General features: G+C 34.6%; 2 protein-coding genes across 3 annotated transcripts in view; one reads left to right on the top strand and one right to left on the bottom strand.

Annotated features, from left to right (window-relative positions):
* Positions 1-7718, bottom strand: part of LOC136338741 (uncharacterized) — a 45740-nt gene extending 38022 nt beyond the window's left edge. The window contains exon 1 of the mRNA XM_066281415.1: positions 7358-7718. Within this exon, the coding sequence (XP_066137512.1) occupies positions 7358-7421 (64 nt within the window). The 5' untranslated portion in view covers positions 7422-7718. The remainder of the gene's footprint in view (positions 1-7357) is intronic.
* Positions 1-17143, top strand: part of Rad17 (Rad17 checkpoint clamp loader component) — a 70295-nt gene that overhangs the window by 43417 nt on the left and 9735 nt on the right. The window lies entirely within an intron of this gene.

Genomic DNA, 17143 nt, shown 5'->3' with positions numbered 1-17143 from the left:
TCGAATCAGCCATCGAATCGTCAATCTCGTCAAAGGTAACGTTATAACGATGTAAGCTGAACAATGACATAGCCATTAGGTTTGCACACAATAGGCTACAGTTCTGACATTAACTGACATCAAATCGTAAATGTTTCAAGCTCTAAAATTACCGTTTGATACTAATTAGCATCTATTGGTTACTGCCTAAGATGAAAATAATCTGTCTCTGGAAATTTCTAGACAGTTTACAGGATTACGCATTGTTGAGCTTGTTTCGCCTTTTTTTAGAAAGTACTAATTAATATCCATTTTCATGTAATTCCTCATTGTAACGACCAAAACATAACAATGTTACAACATCATTAGTAGCCTTAACTGTCCTTGAAAATTCATTGCGAATTGAAAAAAAAGTCTATGGACAGTTGTGTATAAAAGTATGGAATATTTTCAGTCCTTCATAGTTTTATATCAAAATGATTATTAAAAAATAAACATATTATGCAAAAACCCAAGTATATATTTAACAATATTATAAATAAAAAGAAATAAGTTCATTTCTACAAATTAAAAAAAAATAAGTACAATAAATTATGGTGGACAAAAGAATTGAATACTTTGTAAAATCCGTCATAAACAACACGAAAAATTTTGCTAAGCAAATTTAGTTCTGGTTTTTCTGTTCTTCTTAAAAATCAATTTTTCCTACTAATCCTATTTCGCACAACAAACGACGTACAGAGCGATCGCTTATATTGATGTCACTATTATTAGTGATTTCTCACTTTATAATCTTGGAAGACTTGCCAGGATCTGCACATGACATTTTTTTAATCCGTCGATCGGAGGTGGCATTCGTTTTTCTTGAACGTCCAAGTTTTAGACCATCTTTCTTCATCACCGTAAGTATCTAATTTTCTTAAAATTTTGGAGACGGGCCTCTTAGCTGATTTTTAACATCTTTGCAATGTCTTTTTAGTTGTTGTCATCACTTGACATATGGATTATTGAATTTCGAAAAATTTTCTAAAAATACATTTTCCATGGTATATTCCGTATAAAATGCACCACACCATCGAACTGAACACCTGATAATGTCCACGTAAAAAACAACACTACAGTCTCTTATACTTTTATCCAACAAAAAAATTGTTTTTAACGACAACTTTTTAAAAAAATAACATTCCTAAGCCAAATATGGCTCGGTGAATTTAGGAACATACCTTTAACTTATCAAAAAATATTCCATGCTGTTGTTCACAACTTTATAGTAGATATCAAACAGTAAATAGATTTTGAAAGCCCTTTGACAGTGGAATATATGTACTTTGGTGGTATCGAAAGTTGTGCTTTTTCAATCAGACTAAATACCACAGTTACTCTGTCATTTCATTGTTCGAAAAAGTAACTATGCGACTGATATTATTTCAATGTGAACAATATCGCACGGGCAACGAGTTCTGTGCATAGTGCAGAGGTTCTAAAATGAGCCTATCGTGCATGCTTAGTATGTGCCCACAGGTGGCCACATAGTCCTATGAAGCATATCTTGCAATTCCTCCTTACAACAGTTTTCGTTCGGAATTTAACATATTCATAACATCTTTTTTAATTCTGTGCTTCATGAATTGAGACTATTTCAGCGTTTTGATCGTATAGAGGGTAGGAATTAAATAAATTGATGATGTATTATTCCTTCACGGGCACAACTGAAAGTAACTTTGTATAATTTTGTATAAAAAATAGATTAACCTAAATACTATAGTTTAGTCATAAATTGTAGGACAATTACGACCTAATTGGGCAGCAGGTGGCTGTTACCATGTTTACACGTTACGTTAGGTAAACTTTTTCATGAATAATGTAAACTGTCCATCGTGTTACACTGACAACATTTGTGCAACGTACGGGACACGTACATATTTCAAGTCGATTATGTCTATTTGAGGGCACGGAAGAATGAACGAGTTTTATTAAAATATAGGTCTATTCTCTCTTCAAGCATAATTAAATTTGCCAGAATGGGCGTTATACTTCAATATACACATATTCGCAAATTTACAAACAAATCAATATTTACTGTTAGGAGCAATGATTATGAGGTATAGGTGTAAGTATTAATGAATGAATTCCCACGAATGTTTAGGTATTTTTCCTGTGATATCATGCACAATATTTGCCTCTTATGAGTACTAACATCAGAAGGTGAGTCATACATGGCAAGCCCACAATCCTAATTACTGTACTATTTAGGACTGCATACTCGTAAATAACATATCCCACCATTTGACGATTTGCCATTAATTCGATTATTTATAAAATTTCATACGGTAGGGAACGTCTTTAGGACATTTTCGTTGCCAACTTAAGGAGCTACAAGAAGTTCATCGCCTCATCGACGTTGTGGTCGCTAAAAAATTCCGACAAAATTTACTCAAAGTCCGAAATTCTTCCATTAACGTCAAACTTAACGTAGTAAAACTGCCATAAAAGCGTTAGTAGTCACTAGACGCCGCACTATAAAAGCCGTCCTTACTCTTATACAACTCATGTAAAACTCCAGCTGTATATTTTTAATGCAACGCGCGAAACTTTGAAGTTAACGGTTAACTTTGAAAATAAAAGAAGGGCGATTTAGCTCTTTAGCGTGGGACATTGAGCAACTTTGCGACTATAACGTGGTATTTACTTAACTTTCGTAATTTATTACCACGATTAAAATACTTTGTGTTTGGCTTACTGGGTTCGACGTTAATTAAGTGGGAAATAATTTCACCCCTAGTGCAAGTAAGTAGCGGGAATTAACTTAAGTTTTGTATATGGAACCCTATTTTTCCGCTGCCAGCCGGCGTTATTACGTTTCCTATTTTGGTCGAACACAGAGTGGAACGCTTTGTATATTGAACGTGACCCCCACTGACTCAAATTACTGATTTTCGTCGTACGAAAGGCCAAGCCCTTCAGTCTTACAGTTTTTGCTTGTTCAATGAAAGAACCGACTTTTAATGGATTTACCGGTCAAAAATAACCCTATAAACTTAGACCTCTGTTACCCAGAGCAGATGAAAACTATTGGGAAAATTGTCTATTTCATCGGGTAAAAAATCAGTGTATTGTTTACGCACAAAATTGATACACACCGGCATTGTTATACCTAAACAATTGCATAAGCTCATTAATTAAAACTTCGGTAATTACGAATTCAAATAGAGTGGAAAATTTGGTAAAAGTTTATTTAATGTAAAGTTGACAGCTCCGTTTTCGAAGTTTAATATAGAAGTTTTAGCCTGATTTATTAAGGTGGTAGGTACTTTCGGGGAATAATGCCCTTAACTGAAATTGAGATTACTTCTTACTTAAATTGATTAATGTGTTTTCAGAGGGGATTATGAAAATTTTATTAGTCACGTTTAAGAGATAACGAAAGATTGATATTTATGCTGAAATCTGTATCATTTTGCCCTATACCTTCATTCACAGCGTAATAAATTTTAAGCTCATTCAATAAATCGCGGAAAAACACCCATGAAATTTATCACCACCACTGACGGCGGTTTCCAATATTTTTTCCTTGAAAAAAAAACCTCAGGAACGATTTGTGTTTTCATTGCATCAATCCCAGACACGAAGTATCAATTTCGCTCGACGAAATACGTTGTACAATAAGGGAATTTCGTTTTTCTGTCTTATTTTCAATGTGGAAAAAGATACCGGCAAAACGAAAACAAGCTCGAATTTAACGAAAAGGAAAATACCTGCTGGTGATGGTTGCTTGAATGTTGATTATTTCCTTCGAACATGAAACTACCTGCCTGGGGATTAAATAAAACAATCATAATTCTGAAAATGGACCGGTGCAAATCGACGGTTCTGGAACGTTTATCGAGATCGTCAAAGCGGACAATATTTGTTTGCTGATTTTAAATGACTCAAAAAATTAAAATTAAATTCTAGTTAAATCGGGCATTATAACAAACCAGCTGTGATATTGACGCAAGAGAGTTTGGAGGTGTGACGAACATCACGAGAGACGAAATTTAAATAATAAATCAATCCTAAAGCGATAAATAGATGGCTAAAAATATTTGGTTAACTGAACTTTTTGAGAGAAAAACAAAAACAGTGTAGTCCAAGTTCCACTTTTCGATTTGCGTGTTTAGAGGAGCTTATTTAAAAATTTTAGCACCTTAAACGTCCTCTATTGTATCTGTAAATTGTCGTTGACAGATTGCTATCTTGGCAGTAAATAAACATTTTCCGATAGATTCACGTAACCTGATTTTTTTTTGTACGTAAACCTTTAATTTAAACAGGCGAATAGCGAAGAAATTTCAAATAACAGGTTAGAAACGACTTAATATATTAAAAAATATTCTATAAATGCACTTTTACTGACTAAATGAAAATATCTTTGGAACCAGAATAACGTTGTCACTGAAGTCATTGGAACGTTTAACCTGTTAACATTACTGGAAAATACTTGGAGTTATGTATGTTGCGCCGGTATGAAAATATGCACAGCAAACTTATTAAGATTACTGGATATCACTTGAAGTTAAACACCGAGAAGTACCATTTAAATCTTTAAAGCAATCTAGAAGCATCAAAGCATACCGCGCGTTGTGGTTCATAGCAGGACATTGAAAGACTGGCACTTAGAGTTAAATAAGGCTAAATTACTATAGGTAGCATATTACCGGATTTCATAGAAAACTTAGAATTTGTGGCATTTGAAAAATTCCGAGTTCTGAACCCATAGAAGTAATCTAAATTTATTAAAAGAATTAAAAATATTTTTAGTAAAAATTACTAGAATCTATACGACAATACAAATGCAAAAGCATGCGGGAGTCATATTTGTTTGATTGATTAGTTTGCCCATAGAACAGATATTTTTTTAAAAATTGTGCCGTATTCTAATAATGAACGAATTGAAATAAAATTGTTTATTGCAATGCAAAAAATAAGTCACTTGAAAGTGGTCATTCTACGTCACTAAAAAGTACGTACATCATATAAAGTATTCTCATTTCCATGCCTAAAACGAAAAAGTTGGAATTTTTAGAATTTTCCCCTACCGAATGCTTGGAATATTTCTAGAACACTGGCTCTATAGCCCAATCTCTATTGGAATTTGAAAGTAATTTATTTCTATTATTGACAGAAAAATGTTTAATAATGATTCATGATTCACTATTTGCTTGAACAATTTTGTGTAACAATTTGATTTATTTTTACGGGTGATCTTTGAAAAAAATCCTCGCCGGTGGCGGTGAACTGTCAAGATAGCCCATTGATGAAGTCATTTACTATTTATTGTCGAATACCAATAATTTGTTATGTTTATATTCTTAGGATGTCGCCGTAAAAAAAACACCTGCTGCACTCTTGTCCTACCACCAATTGGTTTTGGGGTGCGGCGTACAATAAACATTTTTCTCGCTAAATATGTTTTTCACACATGTGAAATAATACCCTAATTTCAATTCTCTAACGCGAACGTCAAAAGAACTGAGCCGTGCGCTCGCATGAAAAATTAATTTAAAAACACCAATTTTTTTTTTCATAATTAAATTAAATTACATTTTTTTTTTAACTTTTCATATAGTTTTGTTTTTCCCAGAAATCTTTGATAACATTTGTTCTGAAAATTTCAGAACTTTTCTTTTTAAATATAGGAGTTTTCGAGTATTACTTACATCTCCTTGCGAGTTCTCAGATGAAAAATGAAAAAAATTCAATACGTTCCGCAATACTCGGATGGTAGATCCGATTGTGCGGTAGTAAATATATAGACAGTATCCTGCCAATTAAAAAAAAAAATAGATAGTGGTAAATGTTAGATATTTTAGCCTATCGACTTTTTGCCTGGCGGTCACAGTTTACTTTTAACAGGCAGATGATTTGTTAGGCACTAATTGCACGCATTCGTAGCCCTAAATGCGTGTGTCATCCATAACGCACTTAAAATTTTTGCCTTTAGTGGTAACTGATAGTAACACATCTCAGGTCCAACGACCCCGAATTCGTGACAAGAATGTTAAATACCGGTATTGATGTAGTATTGCTACTTTCGAAGATCTAAAAATTGGCAAATACAGTTTGCAGTGGTTTCTTGCGCAATTCTTATTGGCTTTACCCCAAACCGCATTTACCTAACCGCACTTTTATGTCACTGCTACTGTGTCTGTTGAACTAACCCGAATTTATAAGATTTTGTCTTCCCGTTTTCTTATTATTATTATTTGGTAGGTATTTGTAGGTAATTTGCAAAAAATTCGCCAATAATGGAAATACTAGAGCAAACGAACTGACAAACCGGTGATACTTGTCCAAGATTTCCTTCTTTAGTTTAAAGCCAAATAGGCATTAGCACGTTTCCATAAAACGCTTTTAATGCCAGAATATAAAGGCAGTGAATTTTTTAATAGCATACTGTTTTATAACAATATATTTTATTATAAAAAACCAAACGTAATTAAGGATCCAATTTGTTTCGTTCACAATATAATTCGTACCCTGCATTTTAGGACGTTGTTAGCCCTAATAGTCTTTAATTGTAAATTGGTTAGTACCATAAATATATTGAATTACCTGCATAATGAAGTTTTATTTTATGTCTATAATGCAGTCGTTGGGAAAACAATTGATTGGGCATTTAGGGCCACTATTTAATTCACAATAGTTGGAAGGACTAAATTAATTATTAATTTTAAAACGTTGATTGGACACGATTGGTCGCTGTGTTTGGTCTATCTTTTTGATTTTAAAATTTTTTGTGAAGAGATAGCCTAAGTGGTATTTGTTTCTTTTTATATGCCTGAGGTTGACCTCTTACGCAAGCAAAAGTAGACTTTGCTTGAGCCGGGTAATAGAACGTCGGTAAAGATGCAAGGATTGGTCTACATTTAATTCTATGACTATTTATTAGAAGTTACTCTTCTTTAATAATGGCTCTTTAGTAATAATACTACTATCGATCGATGTAATTCTGTGACCATTCATACCCACACATATTTTACCTGAGAATTATTACTTCCCCAATTTTACTCCCCGCTGCCTATGCATGCGCAAGCGATGAACTTCGGCACATAAAAAGAAGTTGAACGCTGAGAAAAATACTACTTAGAGTGTTGTAGACAGGGAAAATGAAATTAAAAAGCAAAACAGTTCAAATTCGATAAATTGATCTGACATCAATCACTTCAGATGAACCAAACTGTCATTCCTCAACAACTGAAAAGAGGAATCTTCTTACCTTCCGTTAATTTTAGTTAGCTTTTAGTTTTCGTTTCTCTACTTATTTTTTCGAAGTTCTGATGATAGATTTGTCAGCGAAACGTTAACAGTAAAAACAATAAAGAAGAAAACCACTTACCGGTTAAAAGTAGGGCTGAAAAAACAGCAAGACTGCGTTTGATGTGGTTAACAACAGTATACATACTAGTGCACTCTCCAAAGGCTTTCGACCGTCTCGACGAAAGTGTTTAACGGAAAATAATGGATAATTTTGTTTTTTTCTTATTGAATCACTCCCGGTTCCTTTCAAGTAAGTTGAAAAAGTGTCGGTAAAAATAACACGACAGTCACGTGTCTGAATGGATATTCCTAACACTGACTATACTCCCTTTTTGACGCCGGAGGAGAGACTGAATTGAATTGAAAATTGTTTTCGGTTCGAGTCTCGAACGCCGAAGTCGGATTTGAGTTTGGAGCCGTATACGTGGGGGCCGCCTGTTGCCAACTTTGTCTGAATGCTGTATATGCTCAGATGGATTTAGTCAATATATGTATATGTGTATATATATATATATATATATATATATATATATATATATAAACGATAACTCCAAATAAGTTTGAGGGAAACAATTTGACTCGCTCACATCGATGTCTACAGGGAATTATGTATCGGCAATTAAAACATTTGTCTTCATTTATCTTCGAATTTTTGTCAAACATGTTAATATTAGTGATTATTTTTGGTGACAATCACGATATTGTAAAGATAGGCGCATATGTCGATGTTGCTACCAACGGCGGTGTCAGTGATAAATCAATAATGAGTAATCAGTGGCAATGGGTATTAAGAGGGATTGAGAAGTGAAAACTTTTTTTAGCCTGAAACGGACGAAAAGGGACCGAACCAAAGTAAAAAAAAACGAAATTTTAATAAAAAGGAGTTCAGGTCGGCATTGCGTTTTAACGGTCTAGTAGGGGAAAAATCGTAACTTTCGTTGGGGACGTGAAGCGTAGAGCGAATCAATCACATAATATGAAAAAATTATGGGTAATATTAAAGTGCGAACTACGGGGACGTTAAAAGAAAACCCATGTCCGGAAATGGCAACTCTAAAATTCCATTAAAGTGCTGAAAAACGACACTACTAATTTGTCACATTTAGTTTTCGCCTATCTGTTTAATTGTTGTGGTGATCATAATCGTGGCTGAAAATACGAATGCCGAGTACACCCGTATGACGCAAATTGCGACAAAACTAACAGTAGTGTCAGAACATGTTTTTCCCGCTTGTGTAAAGTTTGTAATTTTCTCTAGAGGTCCGAGCATCCTGGCTGTCCCAATTCCTGTGTCACTTAGAATCTGATTAATAATAGATTACGATATCGATTTTATCCTTCATTACTGCCTTTCCGTTTTAACATCTTTCATGAAAATATTTTCGTTGGCAGGATTGCTAATCACTTAAGTGCAAAATTTCCTCGAAAAGATCCCTGATTCGACGCATATTCTAAGTATACATACTTCATATCAGTTCGCAAAGTTATAACTTTGATCTTTCAAGCTGATGTAGGAAAACTCATATGTCTGATGAAGTAACGTTCCCTTTTCCCTTCATAAATTTTAATACTCCCCCGCCTTGCCTCGGGCATCTAATTATTCAGATTCACTGAAAAGAAGGTCCGGATTTTTCTCGTTCCTAATATAAATAGCCATTAACTGCGTCATCGTGAATTTCGCTTAATTATTATTAATAGCTGATTTTTTAGTTACTTAAATTCGATTATAATTACCGCACTTTAGAGATCTTCACAAGGAAATATTTAGTGCCTTCGCGGCTGTACGCTTTCCAATTAATGTGTTAATCTCAGGTTTTGATGAGGTTTTGCCAGTGGTGGATAAAAAAGATCATCACTAGAGAAGAAGGAAATGATTTTTTCAAAGAAATGACTGAAATTCCTCGAAAGTTCCTTTGTTACGTAGAACTTTCGTACTGTCGCATGTCAATACCTAAAAAGAGTAACGATACATGAAGTAATGACCGATGTTTGATCACCAATATTTTCATTTGTCAATCGTCATCACTATAAGATGTATGATAGAAAGAGCAATATAAGACGAATAGCTGTAGGATTCGAACGAATCCTCTCTGAAATCCATAATTCTGTCACTATAAGGACCCATTTTCATTCGCAACTATGGAAGGACAATTTTTAAGAACATCCGGCAACACTGTCCTACCTAACTCTTGAGGGTATAATACACTGGTACGTAATGAATGAGCACATAACCACGTCAACCATGTGTCCGTCCTTGTCTCTCTCTTTCATATCTTCAACTACTCTCTTCTTTTATTATGAGGTCAACATGTAGTAGATAAAATGATAGTGGATCACGCCACCTGAAAATTGCTCGTCAGCAGTCAGGTGGCGAAGTTCAATAGAATGGAGGGGCGGAGCCCAATATCGTACGATGTTATGGTGAAATCACCATTCGTTCCGCGTGGATTCTAGAATATAGCCCAGTGAATGTTATATAATATCATATTGATTGCGCGAATGATAAGATGATTCAAATAGTTATAGGATCACTACCAACTGATTATGTTCGCTATGATGCAGGTGTAGGTAAGAGCCTGCACCCGGAGTTATTGAGTTTATTTATAGATATTGTTGTTGAGATGTCACAGGTGGTATGCACACATGTACGGCATCCAGAAAAACATTCAAATCGCTCAACAATGGAGTTATTTCGTGGGCCCGTCTTTGACTAGTCAAGTGATATCACTTTCGTTGACTAATGAGTAGAACGCACGTCATCATATGGTGTCGAAAAATAAATAGTATATTTATAAAACGATCAGTTCACCTGCCTGCGCTAACTTCGTTCTGACTGATGTCGTCTTGCTGGATCTTTTGAGCTATCCCACTGTATAAAGTCATAACCAGGGGCTTCCCTCACTCTAAACTGTTTACTAAACATAGCGAAATAAGTCAGAGACAGGTTCTTTGCTTCAAAATAAGAGAATTAACGGACAAAATTTAATTAAATTTTCGGATATCGATGATGAGATTCTGACCGATGCAGCCAGGAATGTATTTTTCCGCGTTTTTGATGGATCTTAGTAGTTTTACACACGATTAGTTGATAATAATCTGCGAGTGTGAGTGAAGGTAGAGCTGGAGTCATTTTTTTTTCATAAACAACATATTCAACATAGTATGTACAGGGTGTTCGGATTTGAAGTGTTTTGACAGGAAAATCCCATTTTCCAGTTAGATGGGGAAGCACTAGCATACGTGTCAAGAGCTCGATTTTTGAGAGAATATTAATGGTGAAAATCGTATTTCGATATCTTTAGAGTCCACAGCACTAGAGGGCGTTTTTCAAATATTGGCCATTTTCAAATTTTCTCATAACTTTTTGGTTGAGAACAATACTGAAGTAAAACAAAAACCTTCTCAAGACACTTTTTTGATTTGATTCCTGTGGCGTACCTAGTTTTTTGCTGCAGCGAACCATTTTGTTAAAAACCGACATAACTTTCTTATTTTAAATGAAAATCAGTCGGCTATTACTTCAAAAAAATGTGCATTTTAAACCATTTTCACCTATGTAAGTATGCCTATAATTGTTTTCAAAAATAGGCGATATGTTTGGATCTTCTAAAACTTCTCCAATTACATTTAGTTTTTCAATTTCGTTATCTTTGTTTAAATTGTAGTATTGTATTCTACACTTTTTGAGGCTTTCAAAATTCTGTAAATTATTTTTTAATTGCTTAAACAGGCTGCTTATGAGCTTTCGTTTGACAATATGAAACACTTTATCATGTCACATTTTTTATAGTTATTTATGTTTTTGCTTGAAAAACTGGCACCGAATCAACACTGAACATTAAGAACTTTGATGCAAAAATTAAAACATAAAATAAATAATGTTACTTGTACAGCTGATGTCAAAACCAACTGGAATATAAACATAAAAAGCCTAGTATTTCAGTTATATTTGAAAATAACTATAGACAAACATACATACATATTTGAAAATGGTTTAAAAGTGAAATTTTTTGGAGGCATATTTGACTATGATTTTTATTTAAAATAAGATAGTTATGTCGTCGTGTTTAACAAAACAGTGCGCTGTAATAAAAAATTAAGCACGCCACTGGAAGCGCATCGAAAAAGTGCCTTAAGAACGTTTTCGTTTCACTTCAATATTGTCCTAAACAAAAAAGTTATGAGGAATTTTGCAAATGGCTAAAATTTGAAAAACACCCTCTAATGCCGTGGACTGTAAAAATGTTGAAATACGGTTTTCGCCATTAATATTTCCTCAAAAATCGAGCTCTTGACATGAATGCTAGTTTTTCCCTATCTAACCGGGAAATGGGGTTTTCCTATAAAAACACTCCAAATCCGAACACCCTGTACATAAGAAAGATGTTTACCTGAGGGATTAAAATCGATAAGATAGGTAAAATTTCAGAGGCAGTAGAAAAACGACCGATGGAAGTTAATGGAACACAATTAACAATACTGATAAGCTAGGGGGTCAATACCAGGGGCCGGCAATAAGTTTTGTAGTGCAGAACAAACAGATTGGGATATAATTATGTAGTATGTAAATGACGTTTTCAAACCGAGGAATTCTATGGCTCGCACACCGGCAACATTTACAGGAGATTTAAAAAATAACAAATCAACTTAACATCAGATCTGTCTGCGGAAATGGACAATCGCTCAAACGAAAGATGTGATGAGTTGACATGTAATGAAGAAGGAAATCGGTTAGTTCAATCCACAGTTGCTGCAATAACCACGTTCGCCCTCAGATTATATAAAAAAAAAAGCTAAAAACCCGAATCCACATAAGACTTCAAGCGTCTCTTCTATATTTTATAAATGTCCATTTTCCTTCGTGCACGTCAAATTTAGAAAAATCGCTCGGAATTATCGTCTGGCGCGAACACAATATCCACGTCTTGAAATTCGATTACCTAATTCCGGAAGCTGTTGAGTTGAGATAAAATTGTGTAACCCGATAAGGTGCATTAAAACATAATACTGTCACGATTTCATTTGCCTTTTGTGCAGCTCAAGTAGTTCGTAAATAATTAGAGTAACGATTGTGTTAAATTGTCGATAATTTCTAGCCAAATAGCAAGTTAAATAGTTGATTATAAGGGCTATTGTTCGTGATTACTCGGTCTGTGTTCAAATGTTTATAATGGGGCCATTTTTTCTTAGAGGTTGTTGCAGAATGAAAAACGGTTGGATTAGCAAAGAATAGGTAATAGAGACCTCAGATCACGATGTACTCGGAGTAATATGGAAACATTCGTTGGCGGGAAAGTCTGCAAAAATACCGTGATTCATGGATATGGATATAAAATCTTTTTCTGAATAGGTGATTTGACTCTTACAACAGGGATCCTATATTATAATTTTCTAATTTCGACACATAAAATGGCCGTTTTTTTACTTCAAACGGGTGACTAAACAGATTACATTTCAGAACTAGTTACATAATGAAGGCAAACACGTTGGGCAATCACTGTTTTGTGCAACACGCCCCCTTCACAGGATGTCTCATATTAGTAGGTCAATCCGCTAGCCTAGGATTCCTTATGTGAAAATTATTTGATTCTCCTTATGGCACTTTTTTCTTTGGCGCTTCATGCCCATTACACAGGGTGTTGATGTTAGTACAAAAAACTCTTGTTAATGGCTTGGGTGTCTGTTAACATTTTTTAATGAAAATTTGCAGTGATGTATGGTTCAATTAGGCGCACATTTTCTATGATATGTATTTAAAACAATTCGAGAAACAATAGGGCAAATGAGGGGTCGTGTACATATTTTCCCCCCAACTTTGTTTTTTAACACGCCAGTGCTACATTTGTTTAATTACTCAAGTTAGTTGTTTCTTTATCCAGATTTCTTCATTCTTGGAAAATTTTTATTCACAGCTTATTTTAGAAAATATTTCACCATATTGCCTCCCCCAATACGTGGCTTCCATTATTTATTTATTTAGTTAACTAAGTATATAAATAAATAAAAACTCGTACTCGACCTCCCATTTTGCCCATTGTATCTGCAATTTTTTTTATCCAAATAATAGGAAATGTGCGCGAAATAGAACAATACATTACTGCAAAATTTCATTCAAATATGTTAAGAAAAAGTCAGGTTCATTAACAACAGTAATTCTGTTTTACTGACTTCAACAACCTGTGCAAAGAATATAAAGCGCCATAAGGAGGATCTAACTATTTTCGCATAAGGAACCTCCGGGTAGCAGATTGGCCTGCTAATACGAGACACCCTGTATAAATAATACTTGCTCCAATTGGTTGCATAAATAGCTATTTTTAGATACAGAATTTCTACTTTGCACCTTACAGCAATATTCACTCCATAGAATTTTGATGAGGAAACACCTCTATTCAGTTCAGTCATTCATGAGAAACATATGAGCCTGAAATTATGATGAGACTATGAATAAAGCATGGAAGCTTAATATGGGATACAAATCAAGCGGCGTACAGTTGGGTTTCGTCTGGAAATTCTAATGGAAATTAAAGGGAAAGTGAATAAGAAATGAACAATATGGCCCTTCTTGGGAATTTACAACGACTTAAACTTAAGCCAAAATGACAAACGAAATTTTAGCAAGAACCTTTTTTTCTTGAGTTTTAGTAAGCATTGAAGGTGAAAGCAGAGCGGCAGGTCGGAATTGTATATTTACGAATAAGGATTTTTTTAGGAAGCAGCATTAGGGACTGATCGCAAAATGTTCAGTTATTTCCTTAAAATATCCATAGAAATTGCGGTAAAAATGAAGGAGAAATCACGGCTTATTCTATTCTGGAAATTGATGGAAATAAGGACTCCGACCCAGGACTTCCCGCTCTTAAACTCCATAATTTCCACGAAATTTTGGGAGGAACCAATAATGAAGGTGGCAAAAATTCTAAATTCCCACTCCAATATTAATTCCGGAATATTTTCAATTCAACAGAGACAAGAAATCTGATGGGCCTCTCATACATATTGTAATTTACGCGGAAATAAAAGAAAAAGCGGGAAAGTATTATAACCATAAATTGTAAAAAAATTCAAGAACTTAATTTTTTTAAGGCGGCATAGAACTGGCCATTAAACTCCCTTAAATATTTTAGATTTATCCAATTTTCCATCTCTTATATATCTCGAGATGCCCATACATGTAAGCAGACTCAATTTGTGGAGCGCTGACTAGAAACAGTACACGTCATAATTTTAATGATTTTTATTGCATTTTTTAATATTTTAAATTTTAATTGATACGTTATTGGGTTCACTTCTAATAAGCCTTCTAACTAAGCCACACACGTTCAGGTACACACAGTGTTGATTGCACGATACCGGAAGTGTCGATATCTTTATCTGAAACACGATTCTGACCCAGCCCTGACATAAATTTACACATCTGAAACGAAATTTCTAGGGTTTGTGCTACAATAAGTAAAAAATAACAAAAAAATAAATAATTCATTTGCTTTTCCTAAATTTTTCGTAAATATTGGGGAAAGCAAAAGGCCATTTCCTACGAATTTTATTTAATTATTGTTTGCATTCTTCCTACAAAGACTCCATGTACATTTCAATTTCAGTCGTTTTTATCTGATGTATTGAAGACATAGCGTTTAAACTAGTAAGTCGAAATAGCCTATTATGTTTTTACCCTGCTATATCGTCTTAAACCTGCTTTAGCGTTTGTTCGGTAGCGTAGTTCCTGAAACGAACTCCTTTCTAGTACGTATCGCTAATTAGACCCTCCTTATTCTACTGTCGTTAAAGTTAATGGTGGCTGTTGCCTTCTAGACAAGAGTTTAGGTAAATGGGGAATATTTTAGCGACAGTTTTTTTTATCTATTATTCACCTCATATGGGTTGGCTGACATATTGCGCTTTAACTTTAGTGTTTTCCCTTGCGGTATACAGAATAGGAAAGAGATGCGTGCAAAAAAATGTAAAATTTCTACTTAGTACTAATCCTCGCATTTAATATTTATAACTGAAATTCCCTGCGGCATATGAGGAAAACTTGGACCTGACTAAAGCAACTTTTTCAACGTCAAAATTCGTCAGAAAGTAATCGCTTCTAAAAAAACCAAGAACGGTTATAGAGATATACCGTGCGGCTCAAAATTCCTGCCCTGTTAGCTTTTCATAGAAATTGTGATTTTTAATTTCATTAAAACGACTTTCTAATGACAAGACGTGTTTGAATAAAAAAGTCTTAGCTTCAACGCGATCAAAGCGCTAATGGAAAAAATGACTTTAGGATGATCGAAGATGCCTAACTTATAACGCAACAGTGCAATGTAACAGATGAGGTACCAAAATGTACAGTGGCGGATTAAACTTTAGAAACTTGTTAATTTTTTATTTTTTGTTGGAATATGCCGTTTGACAGATACCTCGTGTGCATAAAGTTCTTATTCACTAATCGAACCATTCTTGAATATCTGTGTTTATTATATGGAATTTGTATATGTTTATCATTGAGGCAAGATAAATGTTTCCCACTGACAAAAGTTTAGAAGCTGTTACTGCTTGCTACGTATAAAAATATTTGGGTAAACTACCAGTATTAATACTATAAGTCATGAGTTAAAATAAGTGTATTTCATATGATAAAAAAAAATTATAGAATTGCATGAAAGTGGTGAAAATCAAGCGTTTATTACTAAAAATCTCAAAATTAGTGAAAGTGGAATATCAAAAATAGTAGCTGTATCTCGTAGTGATGACAGAAGTTTTTTAAAGCCCAAAGGTACAGGAGGTCCACGGAAAACTACCTCTGCAATTGGTAAAGTGATGAAAAGAATTGCACAAAAAGATTCTCATAAAACACCTCGGGGCATTAGTCAAAAAATTTCACAAGGATTTTATCTCCAATTGACCGAAAGGACTGTGAAAAGTCGATTATGGGCTATTTTGGATGGGTTGATGTGAAGAAACCTCTAATAACAAAAAAGAACGTCGAGGCCCGTTTACAATTTGCTCGGTATCAGTTGGACTGCACCTCTGAAAAATAGCGTACCGTGTTTTGAAGCGACGAAACTCAATTGAAAATATTCAAATCGCATAGTAGACACTATGTAAGACGGGCAGCAGGTGAAAGATACAACGTCAAGTACCAAGTACCAACGGTTCAGCATGGAGATGGTAGGGTTATGATCTGGAGCTGCTTTTAGTTGGTCAAACACTGGACTTATTGTGGAAGTACAAGGAAGAACGAACAAATTTTAATACCTAGATATACACTGCGTGACATAGAAAAAAGAACACCCCGTAAAAATGGTTTTATTTAAATAATTTTTGGTATGCATGTTTCCTACACTAAAACATAGATAGCATACATTGGAATGTTAAATGGGATAATATCGTGTTTAGTTACGAATCCAAATTCTGTTTGGGTATGCATGATGGTCGGGCAGGAATAAGAAGAAAACGGGTTGAAAGACAAAACCCTCAGTTTACAATACAGAGGCCTGTCCAACAGACTGTTGGAGTAATGGTTTGGGGTGCAACTGCATATAGTAGCAGGTCGGTTTTATTTTTTATTAGAAGCAGTATAACAGTCCAACGACATATCCAAGAAGTCCTGGAATCTCATCTCGTGCCTTATTTAGAACTTCTTGTTAATGCAGTTTTCTAGCAAGACCATGCACGACCACATGTGGCTAAAGTGACTGTGGAATTCTTTCAACAAAATGCAATCAATTTGCTACCTTGGCCACCGCTATTTCCAAACCTCATACCAATTGGACATATATAGGATATTATAGGTAGAAGGTTGCATAATTTAACTCTTCCCCCACAAACCCTCGCAGTCGTGCTATTCAGTTAGCCTGGAATAACATTCCCT

This window comes from Euwallacea fornicatus, chromosome 4, assembly GCF_040115645.1.
Source record: "Euwallacea fornicatus isolate EFF26 chromosome 4, ASM4011564v1, whole genome shotgun sequence".
NCBI lineage: Eukaryota > Metazoa > Arthropoda > Insecta > Coleoptera > Curculionidae > Euwallacea > Euwallacea fornicatus.
This window is presented reverse-complemented; position numbering and strand designations above follow the sequence as displayed.